Below are 17,091 nucleotides of genomic sequence, written 5' to 3'. Positions count from 1 at the left end.
CCGCGTATGGGGCCGAGGAGTCAAGGCAGCGGGCTGCTAGCGCGGGTTGGTCGCGCATGGGATCGAGGCAGCAGGATGCGCCGTCAACCGAGGAGCTGATGCAGGTTGGCAACGCATGGGGCCGAGGCAGCAAGCTGCTCTGTCAGCCGAGCAACTGAGGCGGGCGGCCGCGCATGGGGCCGAGGCAGCAAGCTGCGCTGTCAGCCGAGCAACTGAGGCGGGCGACCGCGCATGGGGCCGAGGGGCCGAGGAGCCGAGGCGCGCGTGGGGCCGACGTGGGCGGGTTGGCCGCGCGCGTGGGGCCGAGGAGCGCGGGCGGGTCGCGCGCGTGGGGCCGATGCGGGCGGGTTGGCTGCGCGCGTGGGACCGAGGGGTCGAGGCGCGCGGGACCGAGGGGTCGAGGCGCGCGGGGCCGAGGGGCCGAGGCGCACGGATTGGCCGAGCGCGTGGGGCCGAGACCAGCCCCAGATGTCACTGCTGCTGGTGCAGGTCGGCAACCAAGGAGAAGGTTAATGTACCGTCATTCCGGGCCCTCCTTCTAGCGCTAATCTGTTACGGTAAGTAACTTTTTAAGCCGTGGCCTCGGGGCCGTCGCGGCTCGGTTCGGGGGTCCGGATGTCGGGGATCTCGGGCGGCGTCCCTCGGGGTCTCCCGGCGGCCGAGCACAGTGGTTCGGGTTGGGAGGTCGGGTCGGCAGTTCGGGTCGGGAGGTAGCTCCGTCGCAGCGTCGGGAAGAGGCGACACCGTCTCGCACCTACACACAGGTCGGGCCGGGAGCTCGGCCCAACCCCTCCGACGATCAAGTTAGCGATGTGGAGGGTATTGTGGATGAGGCAGAAGAAGAGCCTCTGAGTGTTTTGTGTCTGAGTGAGTTCCCGTAGGGGTTGTGTGTATCCCCCCCCCCCCCCTCCCCCCCCCCCCCCCCCCCTTCTCCTTTAGCATGCAAGGGTATTTATAGGGAAGCTTACTATGCCTGAGCTGCCCGCTTGCAGGGGGCAGGCTAGTACTTCTGACAGTAGTGTTGGCGTAGCGTGTTGGACTTGGCTTTTGCAGGATATTAATGTGCCTCGGTCAGTGTTCTGATCAATTCCGAGGTGCGTGACGTCATCTGGAGCAGCTCACATTGTCCTGAGACTAATTGCCATTTTTACCCTTATCAATTAGGGTAAATAGAGTTTGATGTTTTATTTTTTCGTCATCGCTCTTCTTCATTCATAACAATCACTCATTACCTTTAATAGTATCATCATTTGTCATCATAAAAAATATAATTAAAATGTTAAAATTATCTTTTTGTCTATCGTTTTTATGCTTTCATCAATCAAATCGATAAAACAAATGACGTTAGGGTAAATAGAGGTTGATGTTTTATTTTGAGAATTATAGAGATTTTAAGATAATTTTTTTAAATCTAAGAATAGTTAAAGAGGTACTACAGCGATAACATCTTCATAAATTTGTTTATGAAGTGTTTGGTTGACATTCAACCAATGAGAGAGGGTTTGATTGCTAAATCGTCACTAGACATGCATGCTTCCGGTCTCTGATTGTTCAGTTCTTTAGGGATTTTCCTTACACCAATATTTTACGATAATAATTGAGTTTTTTTCTTAATAGAGCTAAAAAATTTTCAAAATTGACGAGTAAATGCGTATTTTGAAAGGTTCAAATTGTCCAAATAATATGATGAAGAACCGGTCGTTGACGATCTTGCCTCCGGGATCTAAACTCAAACAGTCATGATCATCCATCATATAAAAAGACAACGTATATAAAACACCATATTTTAGATTAAAAATGAGATAAAACAAATAAATCAAGTCTCCAAAATCAAAAGCTACTTGATCTCGAACCCAGCGTGCACCTCACGTGCTTGTTTATTCGCTCACGTGTTCCTCGGTAATCGGATTAGTGGACGGACTCCGTGTTTAAAACGTGGCGCTCAATATCAGTGCCATCGCTGATATCTAAAGATTCACTGACCGTGCGTTGGAGCTGGTGTTTTCCTTGCTACGGAAATTACGTTCATCGCTCCGTGGCCATTAGACACTCGACTCTCACGTTTCTACGATGATCCGTACCTCTCAGCCGATCCCCCATATAAGCATGGTCCACGCGTCAGAATCCAGTAACTCCTGCTCACCAAACCCACTGCGGGCCCCTCCCTCCCCGACACACAGGATTAACGATTGCTCCAGGGATACTCGAGTAATTTGCATACTCTTCTCCATCTCCTACACCGACCAGCTTCACCAAAGGGCTCCGAACCCACCTGTTTGATACGTACCCGATATTCCACCTGCCCGATGACCGGTAGCAGGGTTGGCCTTGCCGGTGAGCTCCACCGGAGAGTCACGTCGCTGCGTCTCCTCACCCGGCAGGTGTTTTTGGCGACTAATAGATGAACGAAGGTTTCTCGTGATTCCCGTGAAGTGCTGTTGATGACGCCGACTTGAGTACCGACTGAAGCTACAACTCGAAAACGTGGCTTTGTACCGACTAAAGCTACAAGAGGAACTGGGATGGGGGTAGCGCGTGAAGGTCGTGGCCTAAGTCGTGGTTACTTAAGACGAGAAGTATTTCCCGGACGTGCCCATGGTCGTACACCTCCCCCCGCACCATTTAAAGTCCCCGGAGCTCTCCCACCGAAATGCCCCGCACCACACCGGACGTTCTCCACCCCTTCTCATCGCGGGCCTTCCCTCGAGATTAATCGAGTGCGTCCTCGTTCTCGCAGTAATTTCGTCGAAAATGTCCTGGGATTAGTTTTGGAATTCGATTCCTGAGTTGTTGTTCATCATCGTATTTGGTCACGGTGGCGATCTTGCGTGTTTGTGTGCGGATCTGCGCCACGCAGCTGTTTTCTTAATTAGGGCTTGATTGCGTCCATTTTGATTGGATCTCGTGTTCGGTTTTCGCAATGTGGCATCGAAGACGGCCCGTGGCGAGGGATCGTGGTCAATCGAGATATTATTTTCCCCTTTTTTTTTTGGCTTGTTTCTTTTGCTGATCTGACCAATAGATATCGCATTTTGTCCATCCTAGTTAATGATACTCTTTAAATCATAGGAAATTATTTTGGTGGTTTTAGATCAGCATTTTCTTGTTATGACATCCGCTCTTCGTGCGTGAAGCTCTGCGGACGTGTTTTTCCGGGACTAGAGCCTTCATTCGTTGCCAGTTTGCGGTAACAGTCGGTGCCGATACCCTTAAGGTTTCTGATTTGAGCTAAGTTGGTTCAAAATGGAATCTACAGTAGTGAAGCAAAAGCTACAAAACAGTCATGACAAAGAACCTTTGTAAAGGAAAAGAAGTTTGTTTCAATATTTTAGGTTATATTTCCCTGCTTTCCATGTTTTTTTGTGATGTCTAACTTTTAAATGAAAAAACAAGGTGTGGCAAAAAAATTCCATGTAAACTTTAGGTAATTGCAAAAGAAATCATGTTTGAGTTTTGATGTTCCATTGCTCCTTTTTTTCGGAGTAACGTTTATATTCATGTTGGTTAGTCCTTATTAGGTGTTCTTTGCAGTTTGCCGGTGTTGCATTTCCACGACATGGCCACCGGACAACTATTTTCACAGAAGACACAAGCTTTGTTTTACAACTATAAGCAACTTCCCATACAGAGGATGCTTGATTTTGACTTCCTTTGTGGTGTGTTTTGTTTCTTTTCTTATATTTTCAGTAAATGAAATGATTGTATTACAATTACAGTTATAAAGTATGGTCATCATTTTATCTTCTTCACAGGGAGAGAAACACCTTCTGTGGCTGGAATAGTTAATCCAGGTTCTGAAGGGTTTCAAAAACTATTTTTTGGACAAGAGGAGATTGCAATTCCAGTTCACTCAAGGTGAATTCAAACTTCTACTGATTTTGTTAAACTTAAATGTATATTTTAGTTGGTACTGCAAACATATAATGCCTTCGGTGATAGTGTGTGTTTTCTTCTGATATATACACAGCTGAATGATGCCATATTTTGTCTGTTGTTTGAGTTATGGTCCAAAGCCCAATTTGAGTTGCATATGTTGAAGTCTTAAAAGTTTAAAACCATGCTAGGTGGCAGGGGATATAAATCTGCATGTTTTCTGTGTGTAGGTCTACTTCAGGAAAATGGGGTGGTTTACCTTGTCATACTGAAATATGAAAGATCACTATTTTCTTACAGTTCTAAAATGATCATGACCGAGAATGAGTTCAGCCCACCTTACCATCAATGATTTACAACTTTTTTAAGTAGAAGTAACTGGATATAATTAAAGCGACTACATGACATAAAGGCCTACAGTTCTTTGGTGTCTTAAGTGTTTTTTACAACAAGATCAATAAAGATTTAGATTATTTTGTCATTTTTTTAAAAAATGTATGGACATATTTAGTATAGATCTGTGGTTATATGGTTAATGTCTATTTATGCATTAAAGATTTAAAAATGGATATTCATTAAAAAATATACACAAGCATATTCAATGAAAACCTTTGGTCCAACATTAAAAACTGTGCATTATTGTATTATTAAACATTTAAAAAATGAATATTTGTTATATTTTAGAATCAATGATAATGTTGTTTGTTCTTAGTTATTAGTAACATGATTCAGTTAATTGTAACATGATTCACTTGCGTTTATAAAATTACATATGATCATTTTGATAGATTATTTTTGTTTTATTTACTACAGTATTGAAACAGCATGTACAACTCACCCAACTGCTGATGTCTTTATCAACTTTGCATCATTTAGAAGGTAAGCTAATTTGTTCCTTCATTTGTTAGGTTAGAAATAAGTAACTGTAAATTTGTATTTGCATCACCTGTTTTGTTGCCATATATGCAGTGCAGCTGCCTCTTCCATGGCAGCTCTGAATCAACCAACTATTAGAGTTGTAGCCATTATAGCTGAAGGTGTTCCAGAATCAGATACCAAGGAGTTAATTGCTTATGCAAGAGCCAATAACAAGGTTTGGAACCATGAGCCATCATCACCTTGGGTCTATTGAATTGAATCTTGGAAAACCTATAGCTATTTTAACCAATGCTTTACAAATATCATCCATTTGAATATTATCATAGACAGACACTGATTCTTAAGTTTCTTGAAGGTTGTCATTGGTCCTGCTACTGTTGGGGGCATTCAGGCTGGAGCTTTCAGGATTGGTGATACAGCTGGAACTCTTGATAATATAATAAAATGCAAGCTCTACAGGCCTGGGTCAGTTGGATTTGTGTCTAAATCGGTATGTCTCCTATTATGGCATTCCAAATTAGTTGTACTCTATGTACTGTATAGTTTCTGTCTTGATCAAAGTCATATGGAATTTAGTGAGACTTAATATCTGGTTGCACCTGAAAGATTTCATCAAGTAAACTGGTTCTTAGCCAGACCAGTATATTATTGGTATGCACCGGCATATTGGGTGTTGGTACAAGTCCAGCCCATACTGCTACAAGCAGAGAGAGAGAGAGAGAGAGAGATGAGGAAAGGAGAGGATGGAAAGGCATACACTTGATGGAGGCAGTGGCATGGCGGGATTTATGGGAGCATGTATAAGGAGGAGACAGAGAAGGAATAATAGTAATTGGAGGAGGAGGAGGAAGATGAGGCAAAATAGGTGGAAGCAAAGGAAACTTTTAAGGAAGAGGTGGAGAGAAACAGTGGGAGAGATAAGGACAGCTGTTTACAGCTGTCGGGACTTGGAAGCAAAATAAAAATAAAAAACAAAAGGAACTCTGGTACTATTACTTGGCCATAGGCTTACTTTTTGGTACAGTTTGGTTTTCATTAGCTTAATGCTTGGTAAGTACTGTATGTGAGCGTACTAGTTGGCAGTAAGCTCAGTTTTTCAACCAGGCTCAAGTTTGTATTTGATCTAAGCCCATCAGGCTGGCCTTCAAAAGGCCAGTATGACCCTCTTTTACTGGTTGGCCATCAGACATGTAGATACCAGCTTGTGCTGACAGGTGCAATCAAGATTTGAATCCCACGAGTTCTTTCAAGAAATTAATTTGATGATAGTTATTTTAGCCTGCATCAGTTGTTGAATGATTGTTATCTATTTTACTTCCTTGTTATGGCATTCTCTCCTTGCATTATTTCCTGCATGCTTAGTTTGACATTACTGAGGTTGATTACAGCAAGGATGGAAATATATAATGATAAAGCAAACTAGTATTGTCTACTATTTGTTCAGTCAGAAGGGATCTTATATTATTGGTTCTAAAATGTTTTTGATGAGGAGAGAGATTCTCTATTCTGAGGTTTGAGGTTTTTGACGAGAATAAAATCTTTCTATCCCTCTGATAATTTGGCAGGATAATATTAAAAAACCCCTCATTCCTTTAGGTATTTGCAACCAGAATGTTTGTAAAAAAATAAAACTGTTGGGGATCAGCAAGTTGGTTGCAGCTGATGACACCATCTGAATGCGATGTCACGTCTAATCTTTAAGATTTGTTGCTAATCATATAAATTCATGTCATTATTTTGATGGCCATGCCACCTCTTTGTTCTAGGTTATATAGAGATATCTTAATCTTTCATGATTTCTCCTTCTTGACAGAATTGATAATTAGCTTGCGCCACCAAAAGCAATCTTATTCTTTTGAAAGAGGTGCTCATTTCCTCAACTCTAGGGATCATTAGCAGATTTGACTTCTATCTATGTGTAGTGCAACATTTCTAGTCTTCATTATTTGCAGTATTGATGGCCTAGGATCTAAAAGGGGGTAATACAATTATATTGTCCCAAATTTGGGCTATGACAATTATATTGTGTACAATGACAGACTTAAGCAGGTAGGCTGTGAATCTGGTTATCTGGGACAGTTTTCCTGGCCTTCACCATGCGGAACATCAATTCCCTTATTGCACTATAATATGATCCTGAAAGGTCCTTGGTCTTACTAGCATATATGGCACAATAGCTTCAAGTCTGATTGTCCACAGACCTTAGATCATCCCTTTTGCATCCTTACCTCCATGCAACAGTGTCTTTGTACTGGGTCAACTGTGACTACCTTGTGAATGATCATGAATTTTTTCTAGCAAGCATTTTCATTAATAACATTTTGAAGATATACTATTTATCCAAGAGGATAAATATGTTAGCTTGGTTTCAATTAACTTTTCCACTATGTAATGCATTACTAATTTATGTCATTTATCTGGCAATACTGTTCTGTCATTTAATGTTGTTTTGGTTATCTTGCCTGCCAATTTTTTTCCTTCTCCTAGTCTTTCGTTTGGACAATTGAGAATAATCATTATTTCTATTCATGACAAAATTGAGATTATACTTACAGGGAGGAATGTCAAATGAGCTTTACAACACAATTGCACGTGTAACGGATGGAATTTATGAGGGTATGCATGTTGTTGAGCTTATTTTGTTAATGTCCTGGTACAAGTTCTCTTGATCTTTTCAGGAATTGCAATTGGAGGAGATGTTTTTCCTGGTTCCACCCTTTCTGACCATGTTCTGCGGTTTAACAATATCCCTCAGGTAATACATGTCAACATAAAATTAGTGCTGGGAATTTTTTTTATGAAGTTCTGGTAATTTCTACTGAATACTCAAGTACATGGTGTTTCTTTATCAGCGAAGGTGTGTTCCATAATGTTCACAACCATTCTAGCACATTATATGAGTTTTTTAAATGTAATTTGATAATAAGATTTACAAATGGCACAATAATATTAAGCATAATTGTGGTCATATTTTTTAATTTCTCATTCTTATAACCAGATTTCCAATGCAAATTTTCCTTGGCAGCTACGAGGAAGAGAACATAAAGCTGAGGCTTGTACATATTCCTTTCATCAAGATCAAAAAACTTTTTCCATCTTTTGATGCTTCATTTTGAATATGATTCATCATTTTGGTTGCCCTATATTCAACTTAGTCTGCTTCCAAATCAAAAGGGGCAAATATGGATCAAATATAAATTAGCTTCTTCCAATAATTTCCAAAGTTTCTCAAGGTTACAGCCTCGAGGTATTTAAAGCACTAAACTTTGCCCAATTTACAAAGATAACATCAAGTATGTCGTGGATTTAAAAGGAGAAACTAGAGGACATAATTAACATTTTATAACTCCACTTAGTAATGCATAGCAGCATACCATTTGTACTCTGTCCAAATGCATGTTGTTGTGGGCATCATATTGATTGGCAACACAACTGATGCACATAGATCACAGATTGTCCTTGATCTTCAAGAATTTGTTCATGAATTATTGTTGTGACCGCAAGATCCAGCCTAGATCTATGAGGATCTAGGGCAGATTTGAAAAATTAAACGTAGTACATGGGAACAATAAGACATGTATGTATGCTATGTATAGTTTCTAATCTCATACATTGTTGAACTAAAGTATGATATTTGAATATATGCCTCCTGAGTCATCAGTTAGATAATTGTAGAAATTATACTTTTTTATTATATGATTATTATATTTTCACAAACACATAAAAAAGAGAAAATGGGATCTTAAATATATAATAAAAAAGGAAAGGATCATGTCGATTAGTGTGATTAATACTGAGTCATAGTCCAATATTAACCCATACCAACACTTCATACATTTCGATATCAATACCAAATTGGTCCTGAGTAGAGGTTGGTGTTGGTAATAAGAATCCTTTTTTGAACCTTGTCTTGGACAAAGGAATACCATATGACAGTGGCCTTGTGTATTATTGGGCTGATGTCATGGTTCATATGACCATGGTGTTGATACACAGATCTCCATAAATGTCATGGAAGATGAAAAATGCTGGGGGAAGCTAGGGCAGCTCATCTAATTTGAGAAGGAGAAAAAGCTTTCCAAGAAAGAATGCAAGAGAAAAAGGAAAATTTTAATTATTCTACTTCTATTAAGCAATGATAAGGATAAGTAAATACTGTATGTATAGTCTTTAGGCTTTACAAGCTCTCATATTTGTGAGAAAAACTAATCTTGTTGCTCAATACAAACCTACCAAAAGACAACTCTGTAACACTCAAAATATAATCCTAATAGTCAAATAGATTGCATAGCCTCTACTAGACCTATGTCTAAATGCTAAGGCACTAGGTAGACTTAGAATAGGACTCCAAATACTCCAGAACATAGCTACTAGAGAAACTATAAAAGAAGCCTGAAAAATCACAGAATAATAGAAATGTCTACCCTATTAAATGAAGTGAGGTATGATGCAACTTCAAGTCTTCCTTTCCATCTTGAACTTGAACTGAAGTGGCTTTTGTTTGGGATTTGGTATTCCTGTTGATAGGAATGAATCGTCCTTTCCCAAAATGTACTACTTTCTTTTCCTGTTTCGATTGACATTAGGAATCTTAGGATTTTTACAAGCTCTTATGAGGGCCATTTTAGCCCTAGCAAGAACTGGCCAAGGTAGTTAGATTGGAATTGGCCTAAATTAGCTGAAAATTGATGCAGTCCTGTTTGACAGAGGACAGATCATAATATTAACTTAATTGTATTCCTAAGTCTTTTACTGATTATGTTTTATTATCATTTTTTTTCAGATATTAACTTGGTTATGAATCCTTTGAGGCTTATTTAAATTCTGATCTGAGATTCTGTCCAGGAGAGATAGACAAGCTCCATAAGGCATTTTTATGGCTAGTTTAAAAGTCTAATGTAACAAATGCTTTTTAAACCTCTTACCCAATAAAAAGACCTTCTTGGATACATCCATCCAAAGCTATATTGGACATCCCTGTACAAAAGTATATATGAACTTTGTTCTAAGAATGAATAATTATAAAGCACAGTCAGCACAAAATTTTGGGTCTTATATTGCTTGCCCTCGACATTGTTTTAGTTACTGGTAAAGCAAATTAGCCTTTCGGTGACAAACTTTTGGATTAATTTTTTTAACTTGAGATTAAGGACAAAATATACAAAGGGCAAAACAGTAACAAGAGATAAGGAATGATTGTATAGATTAATTTATAAGTATGAAATTTTACAAAGTGAAAATTTTCAATATCTTGGATCTGTTGCTCAATGGGAAAGAAATTGGTAAAAAAACTCATCATCTTTTTAAAGAGTATGGTTTAGATAGAGATGGGTGTTTAGGCTTTAGCATATTGCTTAGCTACTATTGCCCTTGAATTAAATGGAAAATTCTACAAAAAAATTTATAAGGAAATGCTGAAAGAGTTGAAAATTTGGTTTAGTCAGAAGCATCATATCCACAAAGTTAAAGAATTCAGAGATGACTAGAATGTTTTAGATGAATGTTTGATGTGATATGAAAATTGAAAGTATATAATAAAAACTCATTTCATAACCAAAGTTGATGCTTATTACTAATTGAAGATATGATGAATTTAGCATTCCATTAAATGTTATAAACTAAATTCAAACTAGAAGAATTGCATGATGGAGATTATTACCAATGAAAATTTAGGGCTGAATGGAAGAATGCATCCATGTAGCTGACAATTTTAGCTGGGAAAAAATCTCTTCTTTGATGTCATAAGTACATGCTTTCTACATTATGAAAGATCAAATTTCAGTGTCTGACAGCTTTTTTTTCTCAAATTGTGTTTTATCTTAGGTAAAAATGATGGTTGTGCTGGGGGAATTGGGTGGTAGAGATGAGTATTCACTAGTTGACGCTTTAAAAGAAGGAAAAGTTCAAAAACCAGTGATTGCTTGGGTTAGTGGAACCTGTGCTCGGCTCTTCAAGTCAGAAGTTCAGTTTGGTCATGCTGTAAGTTGAAGCCTTTATATCTTGTTTCTTTTGATTTCTGCAATTATCTGCAACTGGTGTTATTATCATGATCATGAAAAGGAACATAATAGTGTGGTGCTTTTTTTCTTAACATATGCTGTATGATCACACCAGGGTGCTAAAAGTGGTGGTGAATTGGAATCAGCACAAGCAAAAAACCAGGCACTAAGAGAAGCTGGAGCAGTTGTTCCCTCTTCTTATGAAGCTTTCGAAAATGCAATCAAAGAAACTTTTGAGAAACTGGTTTGTTGTTCCTATGGTTTGATCCATTTTCTGTTGATGGATGTGGTTAATTTTTTGTTCTTTCTTTAGGCAGGAAGTTTCTTGTGTTTTGGCAAGCATGTCTTATTGACCATACTCTTTGTGGTCATTTTATGTTAGGTGGAAGGAGGAAAGATACCACCTGTATCTGAAGTCAAACCCCCTCAAATTCCTGAGGACCTCAAGACTGCAATAAAAAGTGGGAAGGTCCGGGCTCCAACTCATATCATTTCGACCATCTCAGATGATAGAGGTTGGACTATGGCTTGTTTGCAGTTGCAATATATTGTCTTTCATTCAGCATTGTTCTCAAGCACACATCCATCTGTAGGTGAAGAACCATGTTATGCTGGTGTACCTATGTCTACTATTATTGAACGAGGTTATGGTGTTGGTGATGTAATCTCTCTCTTGTGGTTCAAACGTAGTCTTCCCCGTTATTGCACCCAATTCATCGAGGTTTGCAAGGATATGTTTTTCCTATACTTTTAGTAATTATGACAAGTTTCCTACTTGCTTTTGGTAGGTTGTTTATGTTGATAAGTTAAACCTCTAATCAGCACCATATGTATCTAGCAGATTTTTTTTTTTACTCTTGTATTTATTATCTTGCACCATGTAATCACTGTCAGATATGTATAATGCTATGTGCTGATCATGGTCCTTGCGTTTCTGGTGCTCATAATACAATAGTTACAGCAAGAGCTGGAAAGGATTTAGTTTCCAGTCTTGTATCAGGTATTCTCTGCCAGTTAGTTTGTGTCAATAATTGTATTAAATGTTTCTACTAATTTCTTTAGAACAGTATCTTATAAGTAATTGTACATTTTCTCTAATAAAAAGTAAAATAATTATGAACACAGGGTTGCTTACAATTGGTCCTCGATTTGGTGGTGCAATTGATGATGCTGCTCGATACTTCAAGGATGCATATGACAAAGTGAGTTAGTTAGCATTTGCAGTTTCTTCTTGAAAATGTATTCTTTTCTTCTACATGCAAACCATATATACTTTGTAGGGTCTCGCTCCTTACGAGTTTGTTGAAAGTATGAAAAAGAAGGGCATTCGTGTACCTGGGATAGGGCACAGGTACTTCCCCTAAAGCACAAGAAAATATCTGGAATTCTAATATTACCGTCCACCATTTCTAGCAGGATCTCTTGTTAAAATATTTGACTTTCTTTTATTATCAATCAAGCCCCTCTTTTGCAACCACTTGCATTTATATTTTAATATTTATTTCTAATTCATGTATAATTCATATATAAAGATACTTGTATGCATACAAATACATATCAAGAATTGCCCTTTCATGGCACAGGGTAATGTCTTTGATGGATCATGCTGACTGTCGATAACCATATGTTGGCAGCTCCTTAATGATACACCATAACATGTGCTAGTACCTTTTGGGAATGGTATTCTTGGACTGTTTCAGCATGTGCTGATTGGCATGACAATCCTTGACACATATACATGTAAACACATTCATGCAGATGCATTTTTACATATGCAGATATACACATGCATACACACACATATAAAATGTCTACACATATACACATGCACGTGTTTTTACCCTCATTTATGATTGTGATCAATGAATAGGCCATCCTTCTGTGTCCTTATTTTTTGGTTTTTATCAGCTATCTTTTCATTTCAAAACTTTCCCATTAGTATAGAATAGTACAATGATTTGTACTGGACCAACCAGCAGTCAATATGGTTTTTTGTTAGTAAAAATGTTCCTTGATACATATTCACATGTATCAAGGACCAATAAACTATTATATATACTAATGCATATGCATATATATGTCTACATGTATACCAGTAGGACCAATAAAATATTGCTACTTGTTTCACCTAAATGTTATAATTGTTGAATTAACTAATATTTAAAAAAGAATTACTTTGATCATTCAGGCTCATCAATAATTTAAATTATTATCTCTAGATATGATTTTTTAATCATCTTAGGTTAAAAACACTTATGAGTTATGACTAACAGAACATCTTCAAAATTATTTAAAGTATGTCCTCTATTCATCCTATGTTGAGCTTTTTTATTTCGATTATGTCAAATATATTAGAATAAAATAAGAGTAGGTTAGACTAGAAGGTTAAATATATTTGTTAAGGCCTTTTGACCTCAGGCTTCTTACTTGTTCATGTGAGATTAAACTCCCAAGTCATGTGTATATACACATTTCATGCCTTCTCAAATTTAACTACTCTTAATATAGGACTAAATTGTTCTCTCCCAACTTGGTATAATGGCCAACAAGTTGAGATCATGATGGGATGTACAAGTCATGCATTCCAGCCCATTATGGGAGAAAGTCGAAATGACTAGTTGAGCACATTATATAATACAAAAAATGCTCAATCTATACTAATGATGTTCTTAATTGGACACAAGATTGATCTACTTTCACTACAAAATCACAACTATCTAATCAATGGATTCCATTATAATTTTGAACCAGAATAGGCTATCAGATTCATGGCTTTGGAGATCTGTGATTAATTGCAAGATTTTCTTTATTTTTATTCGTCATGTGATTCCATTGATTGGATGGATATGACTTTCTGGTGAGAGTTGCTCATATAGTTTGTTGCGACAAAAAAAAAAGAGCAATTTATATTATACAGTCTCTCAAATAGCAAGTTTAATTTTGTTTCATAATTTGTTGGAATATAATGATTTCTTCTGATCCCATTATGGCTTCAAATGGCAGATTGGCTTCATTAAACACTATGTATGATATTTGAAATCACAGTAATAAAAAAGCAAACTTTTTTTATAATAATGCATAAATTGAACATAACAAAGCAATTTTAGCAGCATGGAACAATTTGATTTTTTTTATGCATTCATCTAATTTTATTTAGATTGTGACTAACCATTTGGATTGTTAAGTGAAATAAACTAAATTTTTAGTCCATTTATTTTTTATTAGTTCAGGGCACACCTAAAATTTTTTGGAGTCAAATTTTTGTATCTTAAATGTTCTAAACATCACAAATCATTTTGATGGAACCGATCTTCAATTGGAGCCTCCATCATTGATTTTGAGTTGATAGAATTGAGTTGTCAATCCTCCCAGCACTATTGACCAAACATATTTAGGTTCAAATTCTAAGAACTTAACTGTCCTTCTTGAGTACCAATGACCTAAAACTTTCCCAACCTAATATATAGTGTAGACGCACTTATATATTGAAGCAAATACCAAAAATTACCTAAACGTAAGGAGAAACACAACAAATCAAACTTAGCAAGTCTTTCCCCTCATGGTATGGCACAGGCCATGCACTATTTGGTCATTCTATCAGCATGGAATAATGGAATTACACTTGATGATGTACCATTATGGTACACACAACTGGCATTAATTGGTATATTTGGCATGAAAATCTGTGATTCATTTTGCCAGGGTTTAATAGATACAAACCTAATATTTTCTAAATAAAAATTACTTAAAGCCACATGGAGAAATTTTGGGTGGTTTAGAGGATTTTCGTTAGCTTTTTAAGCTGTTCCAGGAAGGGCAATGCATCCACATGTAATAAATTTGCATATATCTTCTGTTTCATGGATCGATTTTACATACAACTGTTGAGGACATCTCGATTCCAAGATGACAGTGAAGTGTTCTTTTTTCTTGTCCACCTTCATTGATTAGGAAGGATTTCCTGCAATTGGTAATCATAAATCAGTGTAATCATTTGTTAATCAATACTGTTTCATGCCACCTTTGCTGTTTTGTTTGTCTTTGTGCATGGATTGGATATGTTTTGGGTATAGTCTAACATTTTGATGTATGTGAAGTTGCATAGTACTTTTTGATTATCTAGGTTCATGATGAAACAATCATTCAGGTCTCATATTTTGGCATACTCCAACAACTAAAAATTGGAATTTCTAATATTTGATATTTTCTTGTTCAATTAGGATTAAAAGTAGAGACAACAGAGACAAGAGAGTACAGCTTCTGCAACAGTATGCGCATACTCATTTCCCATCTGTAAAGTACATGGAATATGCTGTTAAAGTTGAGACCTATACTCTCTCCAAGGCCAACAACTTGGTTCTGAATGTGGATGGAGCAATTGGATCTCTTTTCTTGGATCTTTTGGCTGGTAGTGGAATGTTCAGCAAACAAGAGATTGATGAGATCGTTGAGATTGGTTACCTAAATGGTCTCTTTGTGTTGGCACGCTCTGTTGGTCTGATTGGGTGAGTTGAATATATTATAATCATTCCATTTTATCGTATTTCTTTTCATTGTTTCATTCTGTTGTATCAAACTCCTGATTCCTCATTACTATTGTTCCATCAACTTTGTCAAGTTTGTGCATAGTTCTTTGTTTAGTGACATTATAGTTAATAGGCATGTTCACTACACTGCTAAATGACGCACATCGTGCGACATGATAGGTTTTTGCAATCAGTAAGCACCTGCTGCATAAAAGTTGTATGACTGTGTTGCAGCTTGACAAACATAGTCTGTAGGCTAAACTGTCTCACCATCTGCATAGTCAAGTTAATCTGCCGTTGATTAACAACCATTACCTGATCCTTCAATCCTTTTTTTTTGTCCTAATTCAAACAGCATGTTTGTTTATGTTAACATTTTTTATTTGAAATCCACAGGCATACCTTTGATCAGAAGAGATTGAAACAGCCACTCTATCGTCATCCATGGGAAGATGTTTTGTACGCAAAATGATATGCTTCAGCAAGCTGCAACAGCATTATTTTCGACAACTTGTCATTCGGTCACCCTTTCATTCTTCAAGGGACTTCAAATTGGTATTTAAGCTCTACACCACGGCATGTTTTTGAGACATCATGATTAAAGCTCCCAGATCCTATGGGATCATCTAATATATATATTTCTACGGCGTATTCCTTAAAGCTTAGGTAGACTCAAGCATCTTCAATATTTCAATAAGCAGTTGGTTACCTTTTGTTTATGAACACGATGTAGCTGAGACAATCTTGACAAATTTCCTTAAACGATGATTTTAGTGTTTCCCAGTAATCAAATGCATGTGCACGACTCTTATTACGCTGCATAAGGTAATATAAAGGACAAAATAGTTTCTTCTGTGTTGCTTGAATGATAATTTTCATCCTAGTGTGCAAAAAGCTGGTCATGCGGAATGAATCGCCTCGCAATCTGCAATAAGGATGGGTGATTGTGGAGGGAGATAATAGTATTTTGGCAAGTGACATTTGTGCCTATGGATTCCTAAATTATGGATAGAAGTGCCAGATTCGGCAATTTAAGTTGCAATGCCAAATTGGATTACATATACTTAGAGCAAATATGATTAATTAAACGCATGTTATTAAGTGTGTGTAATATATATATATATATATATAAAGAAAGAAAGAAAGAAAGAAAAGGGAACAAGTTGATATTATCTCTCATGACTTAATCTTTTTTAATAAATCAAGAAATAAAATTAAAATTAAACTTAATTGAAAGAAGAAAATTAAAAAAAATGGAATAAGGGAACAAAACAAATATTCATCTTGGAATGAATGAATATAATATTATAATTAATTTAACTACTTAAGACTCGACTACGATGAAGGGGTATTATCAAAGGTCATGCCTTTTTATCGAGGTAAATATTATACCTACTAATAAATACAAAATTTTGAGTTTTAAATATAATTCCAACGCCACTTAGTTCCAGTCTCTTATCTATTTAGATTCCACATATAGATATCAAGTAATAATTATTTTTTTGTTGATCTGACATCATTTGATTAGATAATTCAAGTCAACATAAAACATAATTTAATTATAATTGCCTTCTTAAAATCCCATAAGATAAAAAACAGGTAAAATAGGTCATCATGTCATAATAAATCTTTCACTCTTGAAATCTCATGATCTTTGAAAGAGTCCTTCAAATTTCTAGATATAATACTTGTATATTCTTACTTTGTATAATCTTCTATATACGCTTTTGATAATCCCAGAGATTACATTAAAATATTTGGGCCGGCTCTGACTCTTCTACCACCGGGCCGGGCTTCTTTGGAAACACTGGTGG

General features: G+C 37.2%; 1 protein-coding gene across 1 annotated transcript; it reads left to right on the top strand.

The window, feature by feature from the left end:
- Window positions 1-2,568: 2,568 nt before the first annotated feature.
- Window positions 2,569-16,130, top strand: LOC135674953 (ATP-citrate synthase beta chain protein 1-like). The gene is made up of 17 exons (XM_065185219.1): window positions 2,569-2,717; window positions 3,532-3,656; window positions 3,753-3,855; window positions 4,687-4,752; window positions 4,843-4,966; window positions 5,108-5,242; window positions 7,308-7,368; window positions 7,431-7,507; window positions 10,576-10,731; window positions 10,867-10,995; window positions 11,134-11,266; window positions 11,345-11,472; window positions 11,646-11,751; window positions 11,877-11,953; window positions 12,032-12,102; window positions 14,972-15,256; window positions 15,674-16,130. Exons 1-17 carry the CDS (start codon window positions 2,596-2,598, stop codon window positions 15,747-15,749), a joined length of 1,974 nt encoding a protein of 657 aa, XP_065041291.1. The 5' UTR covers window positions 2,569-2,595; the 3' UTR covers window positions 15,750-16,130.
- The last annotated feature ends 961 nt before the right edge of the window (window positions 16,131-17,091 follow it).

This window comes from Musa acuminata, chromosome BXJ1-1 (assembly GCF_036884655.1).
Source record: "Musa acuminata AAA Group cultivar baxijiao chromosome BXJ1-1, Cavendish_Baxijiao_AAA, whole genome shotgun sequence".
Taxonomy (NCBI): Eukaryota; Viridiplantae; Streptophyta; class Magnoliopsida; order Zingiberales; family Musaceae; genus Musa; species Musa acuminata.
The sequence above is the reverse complement of the archived record's forward strand: the minus strand, read 5'-3'. Positions and strand labels throughout refer to the sequence as shown.